This window comes from Motacilla alba, chromosome 12 (assembly GCF_015832195.1).
Source record: "Motacilla alba alba isolate MOTALB_02 chromosome 12, Motacilla_alba_V1.0_pri, whole genome shotgun sequence".
NCBI classification, from domain to species: Eukaryota; Metazoa; Chordata; class Aves; order Passeriformes; family Motacillidae; genus Motacilla; species Motacilla alba.
The window spans coordinates 8,800,415-8,811,257 of record NC_052027.1 but is presented as its reverse complement, the minus strand read 5'-3'; the positions used below and the strand labels follow the sequence as shown (position 1 = coordinate 8,811,257).

The 10,843-nt window shown below is 53.3% G+C and overlaps 1 protein-coding gene across 2 annotated transcripts; it reads right to left on the bottom strand.

The window, feature by feature from the left end:
- Positions 1-413: 413 nt before the first annotated feature.
- FAM3D (FAM3 metabolism regulating signaling molecule D) lies at positions 414-9,829 on the bottom strand. Of its 2 annotated transcripts, none has more exons than XM_038148706.1 (11): positions 9,049-9,405; positions 6,409-6,466; positions 5,625-5,687; positions 4,771-4,878; positions 4,437-4,457; positions 3,836-3,959; positions 3,527-3,585; positions 3,110-3,160; positions 2,055-2,139; positions 1,785-1,911; positions 414-1,582 (listed from the first exon to the last, which is right to left on the bottom strand). In XM_038148706.1, the coding sequence occupies exons 3-11, from the start codon at positions 5,635-5,637 to the stop codon at positions 1,493-1,495; spliced, it is 678 nt and encodes a 225-aa protein (XP_038004634.1). In that variant the 5' UTR covers positions 5,638-5,687; positions 6,409-6,466; positions 9,049-9,405; the 3' UTR covers positions 414-1,492. The 2 variants fall into 2 exon arrangements, with proteins under 2 accessions (XP_038004634.1, XP_038004633.1); XM_038148705.1 differs by lacking the exon at positions 9,049-9,405 and adding an exon at positions 9,435-9,829 and having other exon boundaries at positions 415-1,582.
- Between the last annotated feature and the right edge of the window lie 1,014 nt (positions 9,830-10,843).

Here is a 10,843-nt window from a genome sequence, read left to right as displayed (position 1 = left end):
ATTGCAAGGCTGGCACAACACTGGCATTATCCTGACCTTTGATGGGGATGTGCCACAGAAGATTTAGCTTGGATTTAACCCGGTGTAAGAACCTGATAATAAGAGAATGGCTCCAGAAAGTGCTCTGTCATTATGTCTGCTTATCATAATCACTTTTGAACACCTGAAAACTGTGTGTGGGATGGACTGTGAGTAGCCTGCCTTGAAGCCGGTAAAAAGGGAGGCAAAACTGGTGCAGAATGTGGAGGGGAAAGCGAGAGGCAGAATCCCTGACCTTTGCTTTTCCCCCACCTCCACCACCACTGCCTGCTGTGGGACACCCTGAGCCTCCGGGAGCTGCCACTGGCTGCTTGGAGAGAACTCCCAAGGATCCTACAGCCCTGGACTGAAGTCAGGAGGGAGTTGCAGAACCCCTGCCCTGCTCCTGTGTCCCGTGGCAGGGAGGGAGCACCACGAGCAAGGGTCGGCTGCAGAGGCCGGGCAGGGCTCCTGCATCCCGAGGATGGGCAGCTGCATCCCAGCCACACTGCTCCCGAGATCAGGGGAGGGCAGGTAAGACTCTTCAAACAGCAGATAAAACAGTGCAAAACCTGCTCCACTCCCCCCACCCTGTCTCAGCAGCAACCCAGGTAGCACAGTGAGGTGGTGAGCTATCCTGTGCTTTTAAAAGTAACCTTAGTATTTTCTAACTTTTCCCTTTCTTTCTCTTTGCCTCTCTTACTATTAAATCAAAATATATCAATTTTTTGGCATCAACATTTAATCTTTGTTTTTTATCTTGTTTTTGGGAATATTTTGAACCTTCAAAGTTCCTTCTGTTTTATACACAGTCTTAGTTTTCTTTACTCTTCTGGGTTTAAACCAGTAACACCCAGGAATGGTACTTTGGTCTGCAAATATTAACCTTGATTGCTGCATGCTATCCCTGTGGACTTCTGGCCTTACTGTGGCTGTAGGAGACTGCAGGACATTGGCAAGAACTCCAAGGGGGGACCACCAAAGTCTGAGCATCCCCAGGGATGACTTTACCCTGTGCCATGTGGGGAGGGGGAGCTCCTGTGTGCAGGGCTGTGGGATGGGTGACTGCTGGCACAGGACCTGGCATGCTCTGCCTGTGGGGGAAGGTGTTGATTATGCTTGAAAATGGAAGGGAGAAGGTAGTGCTTTGTAATCAGAAATCTCATTTAAGAAATTTACAAAAACTTCTACAAAGTTTTTAGTTAAAAGATAGAAAAATAAAATACCCACAGTTGACCCACAGATGAGGATGGCTTGGCTGCAGCCTGGCCACGCGTCTGCTCAGCTCTGCAGGCACTTGTACAGCTCTTCTCCAAGCCCTGCACAGTTCCTGCTGTGAAACAGCCAGTTCCTGAGAGCAGACAGCAGCTGCTGGACTCTGTGACCTGGCAGTGAAGAGGCTGCAGTCCCCCCGATGGGGCTGGTGTCCCTGTGTGACTGGTGAGGCTGCCCTCCATGGCAGGCTGGTTTGGTGCTAGTCCATCTTCCTGGGGGCACAGCCCTCCATCTCCAACAGCTCAGGCCAGCCCTCGTATTTATTTGTCTCTTTATCATTTTTAATGTGCTGCAGGAAAAAAAGAGAGAAGATGAATGAGGAGGCTGGAACAGTGCAAGTTTGCAAGGTGGCAAAAGCTGCAGCTGGGTTTGGCGTGGGGGATAAGGCCACTGGTCCTTGTCCTCTGCAGACAGGTGGATGAGATGTAGCTGGGGAGGTGCCATGAAGAGGATGGAGCCTGCAGAGCTCATGGCAGGGGAGGGCTGGGTACCTTTTCAAAGGGGCTCTTGTTCATCAGCCCTTTTGCTCCCAAGAAGACCCAGTTGTCCCGGAAGCCCAGCTTGCCCACGTGGCTGCTGCCCAGCTCTGTGAAAAACGCCCGTACTTTGTCATTCATCCTGAAAGAGAGTAAGAGGGTGTCACTGTGGTGCCAGCTGGGTGTCCCCTCTTTCACCCTCTCTGTTGGTGGCAGCAGCATGTCCAGCCCCCCCCAGCTGTGTGTTTTTGGGGAGCCTGGTGTTGCTTCCATGGGCAAACTCACTTTGTGGCAGCGTCATCGTAGCTTGCTGTCAGCACAAGGGTGCCATGCTTGATCCCTTGGAGGAAGGTCTGCAGCTTGGTAACATCTGGGAGAGAAGAGCATTAGGGAGAGGAAAAAGGGATTTAGTAGGTACTTCTGCAGGGTAGCTGGGGGAGCCTCATCTGGGTATGTGGGAAATAACCTGACTGTGCTGGTGCTAGCCAGGATTTGGGGGAAAGGTGGGCTCCCAAATGATGCATTCCCCATCCTGTGTTCCCACCTGGGCTCTCCTGCAGTGCACAGGACTGATGTCCTCCTTTTGGAACAACTGCAGGGTGGAAATTCCTCCTAAGCTTTGCTTGTTAACTCTGAAATCCAGTTGTGTGAATTTACCTCCCAACACAAGAAATGAAATGAACCTGCCTGGCCACAGAGCCTCCTTCCCTGCCATGGTGCCTCTCTGGCTGTACTGGGGGAATTACTCCTCATCCCGCATCTGTGGGATGCTTGAATCCAATGCCCCATCTAGTGGCACATGAGCTGACTGCTGCCTTCTTCCCCGTGCCTCTCACTCACAACCTTGGCTGGCAATCTCATTACATTGGTGCTTCTCCTTAAAACCGGAGTTACCGAGAGTAGGCTGCAAACCCAAGGAGTGATTGAGGGGGCCCTGTCTCCCTGAGTTCCCTCATTTATCCTGAAAGGCAGGGGAATGAGAAGCTGCTCAGCCACCAGCACGCAAAAACTGAGTTACAGGTTGCCAAGTACCAGGATTAGTGTAACTACCTGATCTCAGAAAGTGCCTTGGTGTATTCAGGTTAGTGAAATCATGTTTTCCAGGCTATTACATGCCTGTAAAAGGAGCGATAAGCCAATCTTGGATGTGGAGCATTGTGAGGAGTCCAGGCTTGTTGGCCTCAGGGAAAGCTGGGCTTTTACCACCCAGACTGGAAAGTCTGGTCAAAGCCCACCTGACTTTGTCATTAAATACATGACAGAGAAGCAGCTGAAGTAGCCAGCAGTGCTGGTGTGAGCCCTGGCTGGGAGCCACCAAGGAGCAGGGTGACTGTGCTTACCTCCAGAGTACATGTCGAAGGCATCGGTTTTCAGGAGCTTCCCAGTTGTTCCTGAAAGGTTAAAATTGAACACAGAGCAGAGTGAGTTTGCACTGGGGTGGCTCTGGGCCTTGCCTGGCCATGAGCAAAATGCTTTGCTCTTCCCTCAGTGTGTTGTGACTGCTGCAGTGGTGACTGTGTTGCTTGGAGGAGTTTGTGGAGCTGGCTGTGCATGACCCAGGTGCGTTTGCTCCCTTCTCACTGGCAGTGCTGGCAACCATCATTTTGGCTGTGCTCCCAAGTGCAACACCAGATGGTGTGCTTTTGGCTCAGCCACAGTGCCTGGGACGGGGTTTTCAGTGGCCTGTGCTTTCCTGGGGAAGGAAGGAAAAACCCCTGGCAGTAGGGAGAAGGGGTCACAGTGCCTGTCTGACTCACCATTCACCAGTGCAATGTTCAGGCCTCTGCCAATGTTGTTTTTCACGCTGCTCATGAGGCTGGAAAGGAAAGCAGAGAGCACCAGTGAGTGCAAGGATGCCCTGGAGATGCTGATGCCAGTGAAACTGTGGTGGGTTGAAGTGGCTGTAGATGGCAAAATAACCAGATGTGGTAGCAAAAATTCTATTTAAGTTTTTTTTCACCACAAATACACTGTGATGGCCATTGATGTGATTGGCAGAGGCCAAACTTGCCCTCTTGAAGGCCAGGCCAGGCACGGCTGCCTTGTCCCTGCCATATGCTGCTTACACCAAGTCTTCAAGGCAGATCGAGGGTCCCACCACATTTGCAGCACCACTGATGATCTTGAAGGCAAAATAATTCTGGGGGCAGCTCTTCTGGTTCCCGCACTTGTGCCGGGGCAGCTTCTCACCTGTGAGGGAGGAGTGGAGCTGAAGGTCATGGCTCTGTCCCCACGGGCAGACACTGGCTGTGTCCCTGAGGGGCTCAGGGGGCTGGACCGGGACACAGTGGCCCAGTAAGGGGGCAACACCAGGACCAATTTATTCCATGAAGGAGGCTTGTCCTGGGGCTGGGACCAGCTTCTTGTTTGAGGTGTATGGTGCCAAGGCCGGGTGCTGCTCTAGGGGTGACACGCGCTGCGCCAGGAGCATTCGGAGCTGGTGTCCAAGGCAAGACCCCGGGGGCTTTTCTGCCCAGAGTCTCCCCTTTCTTGGCCAAGGCAGGGGCTTGCCAAAACCCCACTGCTGTGTGCAGCAACAAAATCCCCCGTGTTTGGGAGAGGGGGATTTTTGCCTCAGGGAAGGGGCTCTTGAAGGGGATCCCAGACTTCCCCCACCCCCCTGAACCCTGGAGTGAGCTGTGTGATGAAGTCGAGAGCGATACTCACTGCTGGGCTTCCTCGAGGCACCTGTGGGTATCAAGCAGGAGGATTAGACACCCTGGAGAGCTGCTGGCTCTTCCCCAAGCCAGGAGCAGCTGTTTAGGCACCAGCTCTCCAAAACTGCTTCCCATGGTTGCAGGCATCCCTGGGCCCACCACCCCAGCGCAGCTTCCCACCACACCCCACTGTCCCCTCCCTGCCCTGGCGGTCGGAGCTGGTGGCTAAAGGCTGGGCCAGAGACTGCAAATAGCAGAGCTCAGGGCAGCTACACCCAGCTCTGGGGGCTGGCTCGCCATGGAACCTCTCCCACCCTTCCCTCTGGATCCCTCTGGAGCCTCACCGAGCCAGCTGCGCAGGCTGATGGCTTTCCAGCTGTGCTGGAAGTAGGTCTGCATGAGGAGCCACGTGCCCAGCAGCGTGAGGAGCAGCACCACGGCCCGGATCACACCTGGGTGTGGAGAGGGGCAGGGTGAGAACAGCAGCTGCAGCGCGGGGCAGGCATTGGATCATCCCCCTGCTTTACTGGGATTCGATCCGTCTGTCCCCAGGTCACCAGGCACAGGGTGACAGCCAGTGCCTGCACGGTGTGGAAAGGCAGCTAACAATCCCTCACCCTCCAAATGGATTCTGATCTCTTAATTACCATCTCCAGAGTATGTGGTGATGCTCAGATGGGCATTAGTGCTCTGCTGGGAGGCACTATTCATATTTCTCTCTGTGTTAAAGTAAATCTGATAATTACTCAGAAAGCTGTGTAAATCCAAATATTTCTTATGTTCCCAGTGCTGGGAAGGCTGCTATCCCCCAATTAGTCACTAGCTACAGCCGAGCAGCTGCTGATACAACTGTGATTGGCATTTGGCTTTAAAGCAGCGCTCATCAGAGCAAAACGTTCCAGTCCTGCATGGAAAGAGAGCAGAAAAATGTACTTTTATTGCAGCTGAATGGCTCTTATGGAACCAGGAACGTCTCAATAGCCATCTCTTCCCAGTCACAGAAGGTTTCACTGGGAAAAATACAACAGCCTGAAATCGACACAAATCTTGTATAAACCTGATGCTTGTAGAAAGGCCCTTTCCCATGTCCCTGGCAGGGGAAGGGCAGGGTTGCTGGGCTTGGAAGGCATCATGTAAATAAGAACGAGGCATAAAGAACCATAGAAAAACAGAGAAAAGTAAATGTGTCCCTCCTTACTTGTTACCCGCATGGTGGAGGGCAGAGAGCACAGCTGGGAAGGACTGACAGTCACAGGTCACCCTGAGGAAAGAAGGCAATGCCTTAAAGAGTGCCTGTAACCCACCACAGCCAGGCAGATTCTAGATGAGAAGATAATTGCTATGTTCAGTCACATTTGCAATAGTGAGGACGTCATCAAAGATATACAAATTCTTACCACGCAGAAGGTCCCACCCTGATTAAGTCCTGGAGCAGGCTGCACTGCCCGAGCTCGCTTCCTTCTGGAGCCTCTGAACCCTCCCCCTGTCTGCTGCCCCTTGTGCTCCTTGTTCATGCCCTGTTCTTGGTCATGCACCAGCCTTTTCTGTTCTGCTGGTAGCAATGAGGACACTTTCAATCGCAGCTGTGCTACATTTCCTTCTGGTATGATGCAAGGTGGATTTCAAATATTAGGCACTGCAAAATGCTGTCTGAGGACAAGCTGTGATCTGGTCTCTGGGAACAAGCTTGTCTTCCTTAAAATCCAAAGGAGAAGGGAGGAAGGGCAGCACCACTGTGCTGAGGAGAGCAGCCAGCTTTGTGGACACCTGACTTAAACTCAGAAATATTTCCACCTGGCCAAATCCTGGAGCGTCTTCACCCCGTGGACAGGGAATGGTTGTAATTTGGAGCATGAACTGTTTCCTACCCTGGAGAATCCACCTGCTGCCCTCTGCCCTCTGTCCCACTGCCACCCTGACCGATGGGACAGGCACTGCCACCCCACACGCTGGGCTGCCCCAGGGGCTGGGGCCACTCCTACCTGTGAAATTCGGGGCTGCAGTCTGCTGAACCTCTGTGCTGGCAACCACGCTGGAGCCCTGCGGTGAATTGTCACTTGTGAGATGGGTGCTGAGAGTTCACAAGCCTAATGCCAACTAAAGCAGCCCTTCAGTAATGTTTGACAGAAAATTTGTCAGCGAGCTGTGCTGAGAGCTGCTTTTCCTGTTTGAAGGGTAAATAGGAGCAGCAGGCTGTAGCAGGGCTGGGCTGAATGTTGATTTCAGGCTGCTGCGTCATGAGGAAGGAGAGAAGAGCTTTTCCTCCTGCCCAGCCCTGCTGTGGGTCCCCTCCCAGGGCTGGCTGTGTGGTTGACCCTGGCTGTGGAGCAGCCCTGGGCTGGATGGAGCTGTGTCCCCTCTCAGTGCCCTGAGGGGAGGCTCCCTGTGGCTTCCCCTACACGCAGGGGTGGGTTGCAGCATCCCTGTCTGGGTTTTTAGGCAGCCCCATCAGTTTCAGCTGAGGTTTCTGGAGCCTGGCACTTCTCCCCGTGAGACCCCTCTGCTGTCCCTGCTCCTGCTGTGACACTGCAGCAAGGACAGTGCCAAAGCTGCTACCAGCTTCCCATGGGACACTGGCCCACCTGCCTTTTGGGGGAAGCCTCGGGAGGGATTTGTGTCCCCCCATGTACTGGGACAAAGTGTTTCTGGTAGTGTATCAGCTGAGCACACTGGCTGCATGTCCCCTCTCTCTGCAGCTATTCCCCTCAGAGGAGGGCTGGCTGTGAGCAGGAATCTGTCCCCACGGGAGGTGGCAGGGGGGTCTGTGATGCCACAAGCCCTCAGCACAGTTACTCTGAAATGGATTTTAAAGCTTGTGTCAGAGATGGCATGAGCAAGCCCATTTCACTGAGCTGGTATAAGAGTCACAGATCTGAAAAAGGAGAGTTTAAAGGTTTTAGAGGACAAACATTGCCCGTGGCTGGATCTGGAGGGGCAGCACGAGGCTCTTGCCTTTTGCTCCTTTCAGCATGCAGTCTATAAAGACAGGAACCCTCTTCCCATTTCTGGCTCCCCATCCCAGTGCCTGATCTGATGATGGGGCTGGAAGATGGGGCCAGTTCTCACAATCCCCCTTGGCAAGTTGTGAAGACTTCAAAATGGGTATTGGTTTGCCTTGGGAGCTTGTTGTCTTCCCCACAAGTGCCCTGAGCAGAGCCTGGATCTGCTGAGGATTTAGACCTGGGGTGTGATTTGAACAGAGTGAGTGGAGCAAAACCCTGCCGGGTTCGCAAAACCTTCCCTGTTGGTCCCCATCCTACAGTGAACATTGGCCTCACTGGGGCCATTGCACAGTCCTCCCCTGCACCAAAGTTGGGTTTTTATTCTTTGCACATATTGATTTCATCGCAGAGGAAGAGAAATGGAAAAATAAACCAATAAATGCCAGTGCTTTAGGGAAGTCATATATTTCTTTGGGCTATTTACTTTCACCTTAATCCCAGATAAAATTTATTGGGTGGAGTCCCTGGGTGCTGAAATTCCTAGAACCTGATTGCATTAGGAGAGAGTGGCCCTGTCCTAGGATTTCTATTATATTATTTTTTAATTGTTTGCATTGATAATTTTTTTTTCTTTCTAAATTTGTGCCAGAATAAAAGGCACCTGTGCCTTGGCATCTGCCAGAGAGCTGCTGGCAGGAGAGGGAGAAAGGACGGAATTGTGATAGGTGTTAAACAGAGTTATTTGTCTAATAAGCCTCAAACTTGTTTGCTAAAAAAAACATTCCAGGAACAAGAAAGTTCTTGGACAAACATTGCTAAAGCGGCTCACGGTGTTGTAAAGCAAAAGCTCCACCCAAGGCTGCTCTGGCCTGAGGTGCCGCTGGGCGGAGCTGAGCCACTGCTGCTGGAGGAGCAGACACATCCCTGCTCTCCCGGGGAGTCCTGCAGGATGCACCAGCTCAGTGTTCCTGCTCTCCCTCAGTGCTGCAGGAAAACTTCACTTCTCTTCCCCACAAACTTCTTCCTTTCCCCCCCCCCCCCCCCCCCCCCTTTTCCCCCCCTCTTTTTTCCTGCTTTTGAGCCCCACATGTCCCTCTCTCTCCCAACAGGTCCCTGACTGTGAACAAAACCATTTTGGTGCAGAGTGGGGATGCGAAAGGGTGACTGCCAGATGCCCACAGCCACTGAGTCACCCACCCCCAAGCCAGGGTTTTCCTGCACAGCTGGATGCAGGGGTGCAGAGGATGCACTGGCAGGGTGGGAGCACATCCACCCTGTGCCCAGGGTTTATCACCACAGGGGAATGGAGGAAGCCACGGTGCCATTTTCAGTCTCAAAAGGAATCAGTCTGACTGAACTTTGCTGAGTTGATCAATATGAGGGTGCTGTATGCTAGAGAGCTTATAAATTTTCTTGCTCATAAAAATGCTTGGCCAGCTTCTGCATCCACCAAATGGCTGGAGAGGGCATCTCATGGCAAAACTGGCCCTGGCACAAGCCCACAGCTATCTGGGGTGTTTTGCTGCTTTCTACCAGAAAGTGCTTGGTACCTTGTGTCCTCCTACCCTTCCATCTAGCCTGGTTTCTCAAAATTCCAGATGATGCCATCAGTTTTTTAAAGGAAGTAATTCTGTCCCTACTGGTGCTGTGTGAACAGCAAGACCTGGTCCCGACACCAACCCTTTCAGCAGTGCAGGAGAAAACAGACGATTTCCTGAGCAGCAGCCTGACCTTGGACGAGCCCCACGCTTTGCAGAGTGAACACCCTGCAAATTCATCCACGGCCATGATGCTCTGGCCCCCAGACCACAGAGCTGATTCCAGCCCGTCACCGGTCCCCGCTGACACAGGGAGCTCAGCTCAGCCCACGGCAGCAGCCAGCTGTGCCCCACGGAAAGGATGCCCGCGGCTTCCCCTTCTCCTACGAGAAGGAGGAACAGCTAAAACCTTCCCCAGGCAACCCCCTAAGGTGCCGGCGAGTCCCAGCAAAAGCTCTGCAGGAGCACATTATTTCAGCCGTGCTCCCGAAGCCGTTTCCCCGGCCGGGGCGGGCCAAGCCCAGTTACCGCTCAGTGTCCCGGCCGCGCCGTCCCTCTCCGCGGGCGCTGGGACATCCCGGCAAGCTGCGGCTCCGTGTGCTCGGCAGCTCCATGTGCCGGGCCAGCTGCCCGGCCTGCCCAGCCCTGTGTGGCACCTCCCCGAGCCTTATCCCGTGCCGGGCACAGCCCGCGGGGCGCGGCGGCCGCAGCGCTGGGAGCGGCTCCCCCGCGGGCGGACAGCGCTCGCTGCTGCGGCCGGGAGCGCTTCCTCTGGAGCTTTCCTTCCCTTCGGCCCTCGCCTTTTGGGAAGCCTCGCCCAGGTGGGCAGCAGCCTGACTTTCTGCTCTTGGGCTGAAGCTGCACATTGGGCTGGCAGGGTGCTGCAATGGGAACAGGCGGGCACGAAGCCACCAGTGGTGTTCCCCAAAGCGGGGTAAAACCAGAATAACCTGATCTGTCGGGATTTCCCCCCGGCTGTGCTGCGCGTTGTGTGGGCTGGCCCTGAGTTCTGCTTCCCTGCCTGTCATTTACGGGAAGCTGGAGGCTCCTGTTCCAAATAAGCATTTATTTACCCAGCAATAGTCCTGAACTCAAAAGGAGTCCTGAGTTAACTCAAGGTATAGATTTAGGCTGTTTTCTTTTTAATCATTTATCATTGTTTTTATTATGCTTCTGAAGGAGGAAATCACTCCTGAAGTTAGCACTAGGGGCTCTCTATTTTTTCAAAGTTGCACTTCATTTACCTGGCAGCCGAGAACAAAAGTGTTTCCATTCCTTCTTTCATTTTTCTTTCCCATTCCTACCACTTAGAAGAACCAAATGTCTTCTCTTAGAGCTTTTAAAGCAATTTTCATCCAAGAACCAGTGGAGGAGTTGTGGGGCTGGCAGCAACAATGCTGCCTTTGGGACTGCAGCTTGCACAGGGCTGGAGCAGAGCCCCTGTGGGACCAATGCTGCTTCCTGAGAATTAGTTTAATACCTGACGGTGATCTCTGTATAAAGCTGTGCCCTGAGCTTTTCTTTGCTTTCCCCCAGTTCTGGTCCTCAGGGCTGGGCAAGAGGTGCAGGAGGTGCTGAGCACCACGGGAAATCACAGCCTCTAAACCAAACCCTTCCATACAGGGAGCAGAAAAGCAAACACATGCCTGGGCTCTGCGTTGGGATAATTATTGCCCTCGGAAGGAAATTTTAGCTGTGGTGAGAGTCTGAGCTTAAACAGCACAGTCTAAATCAAAAACCCTCTTGCTCTCTGGGGAAATATCCCTCCTATTAGTTTGTTTAGCTGCTGGCAATAACTGGCTCAGCTCAATAACAAAGTGCCCCAAGCCCTGGAGCACCACAGCTCTCGTCCCTGCCGTGTCCCCCTGCTTGCTGCCCCTGCAGGAGCAGGCCCAGGGCGCGGGGACTGTGACACCCTGGGGGAGCCCTGTTCCATG

Excerpts from the sequence above, each read along its gene's own strand:
- FAM3D (XM_038148705.1), bottom strand. Across the intron at positions 2,140-3,109 it reads CTTCGACATGTACTCTGGAG|ATGTTACCAAGCTGCAGACC; the intron begins GTAAGCACAGTC and ends CTTCTCTCCCAG. Across the intron at positions 1,583-1,784 it reads ACAAGAGCCCCTTTGAAAAG|CACATTAAAAATGATAAAGA; the intron begins GTACCCAGCCCT and ends TTTTTCCTGCAG.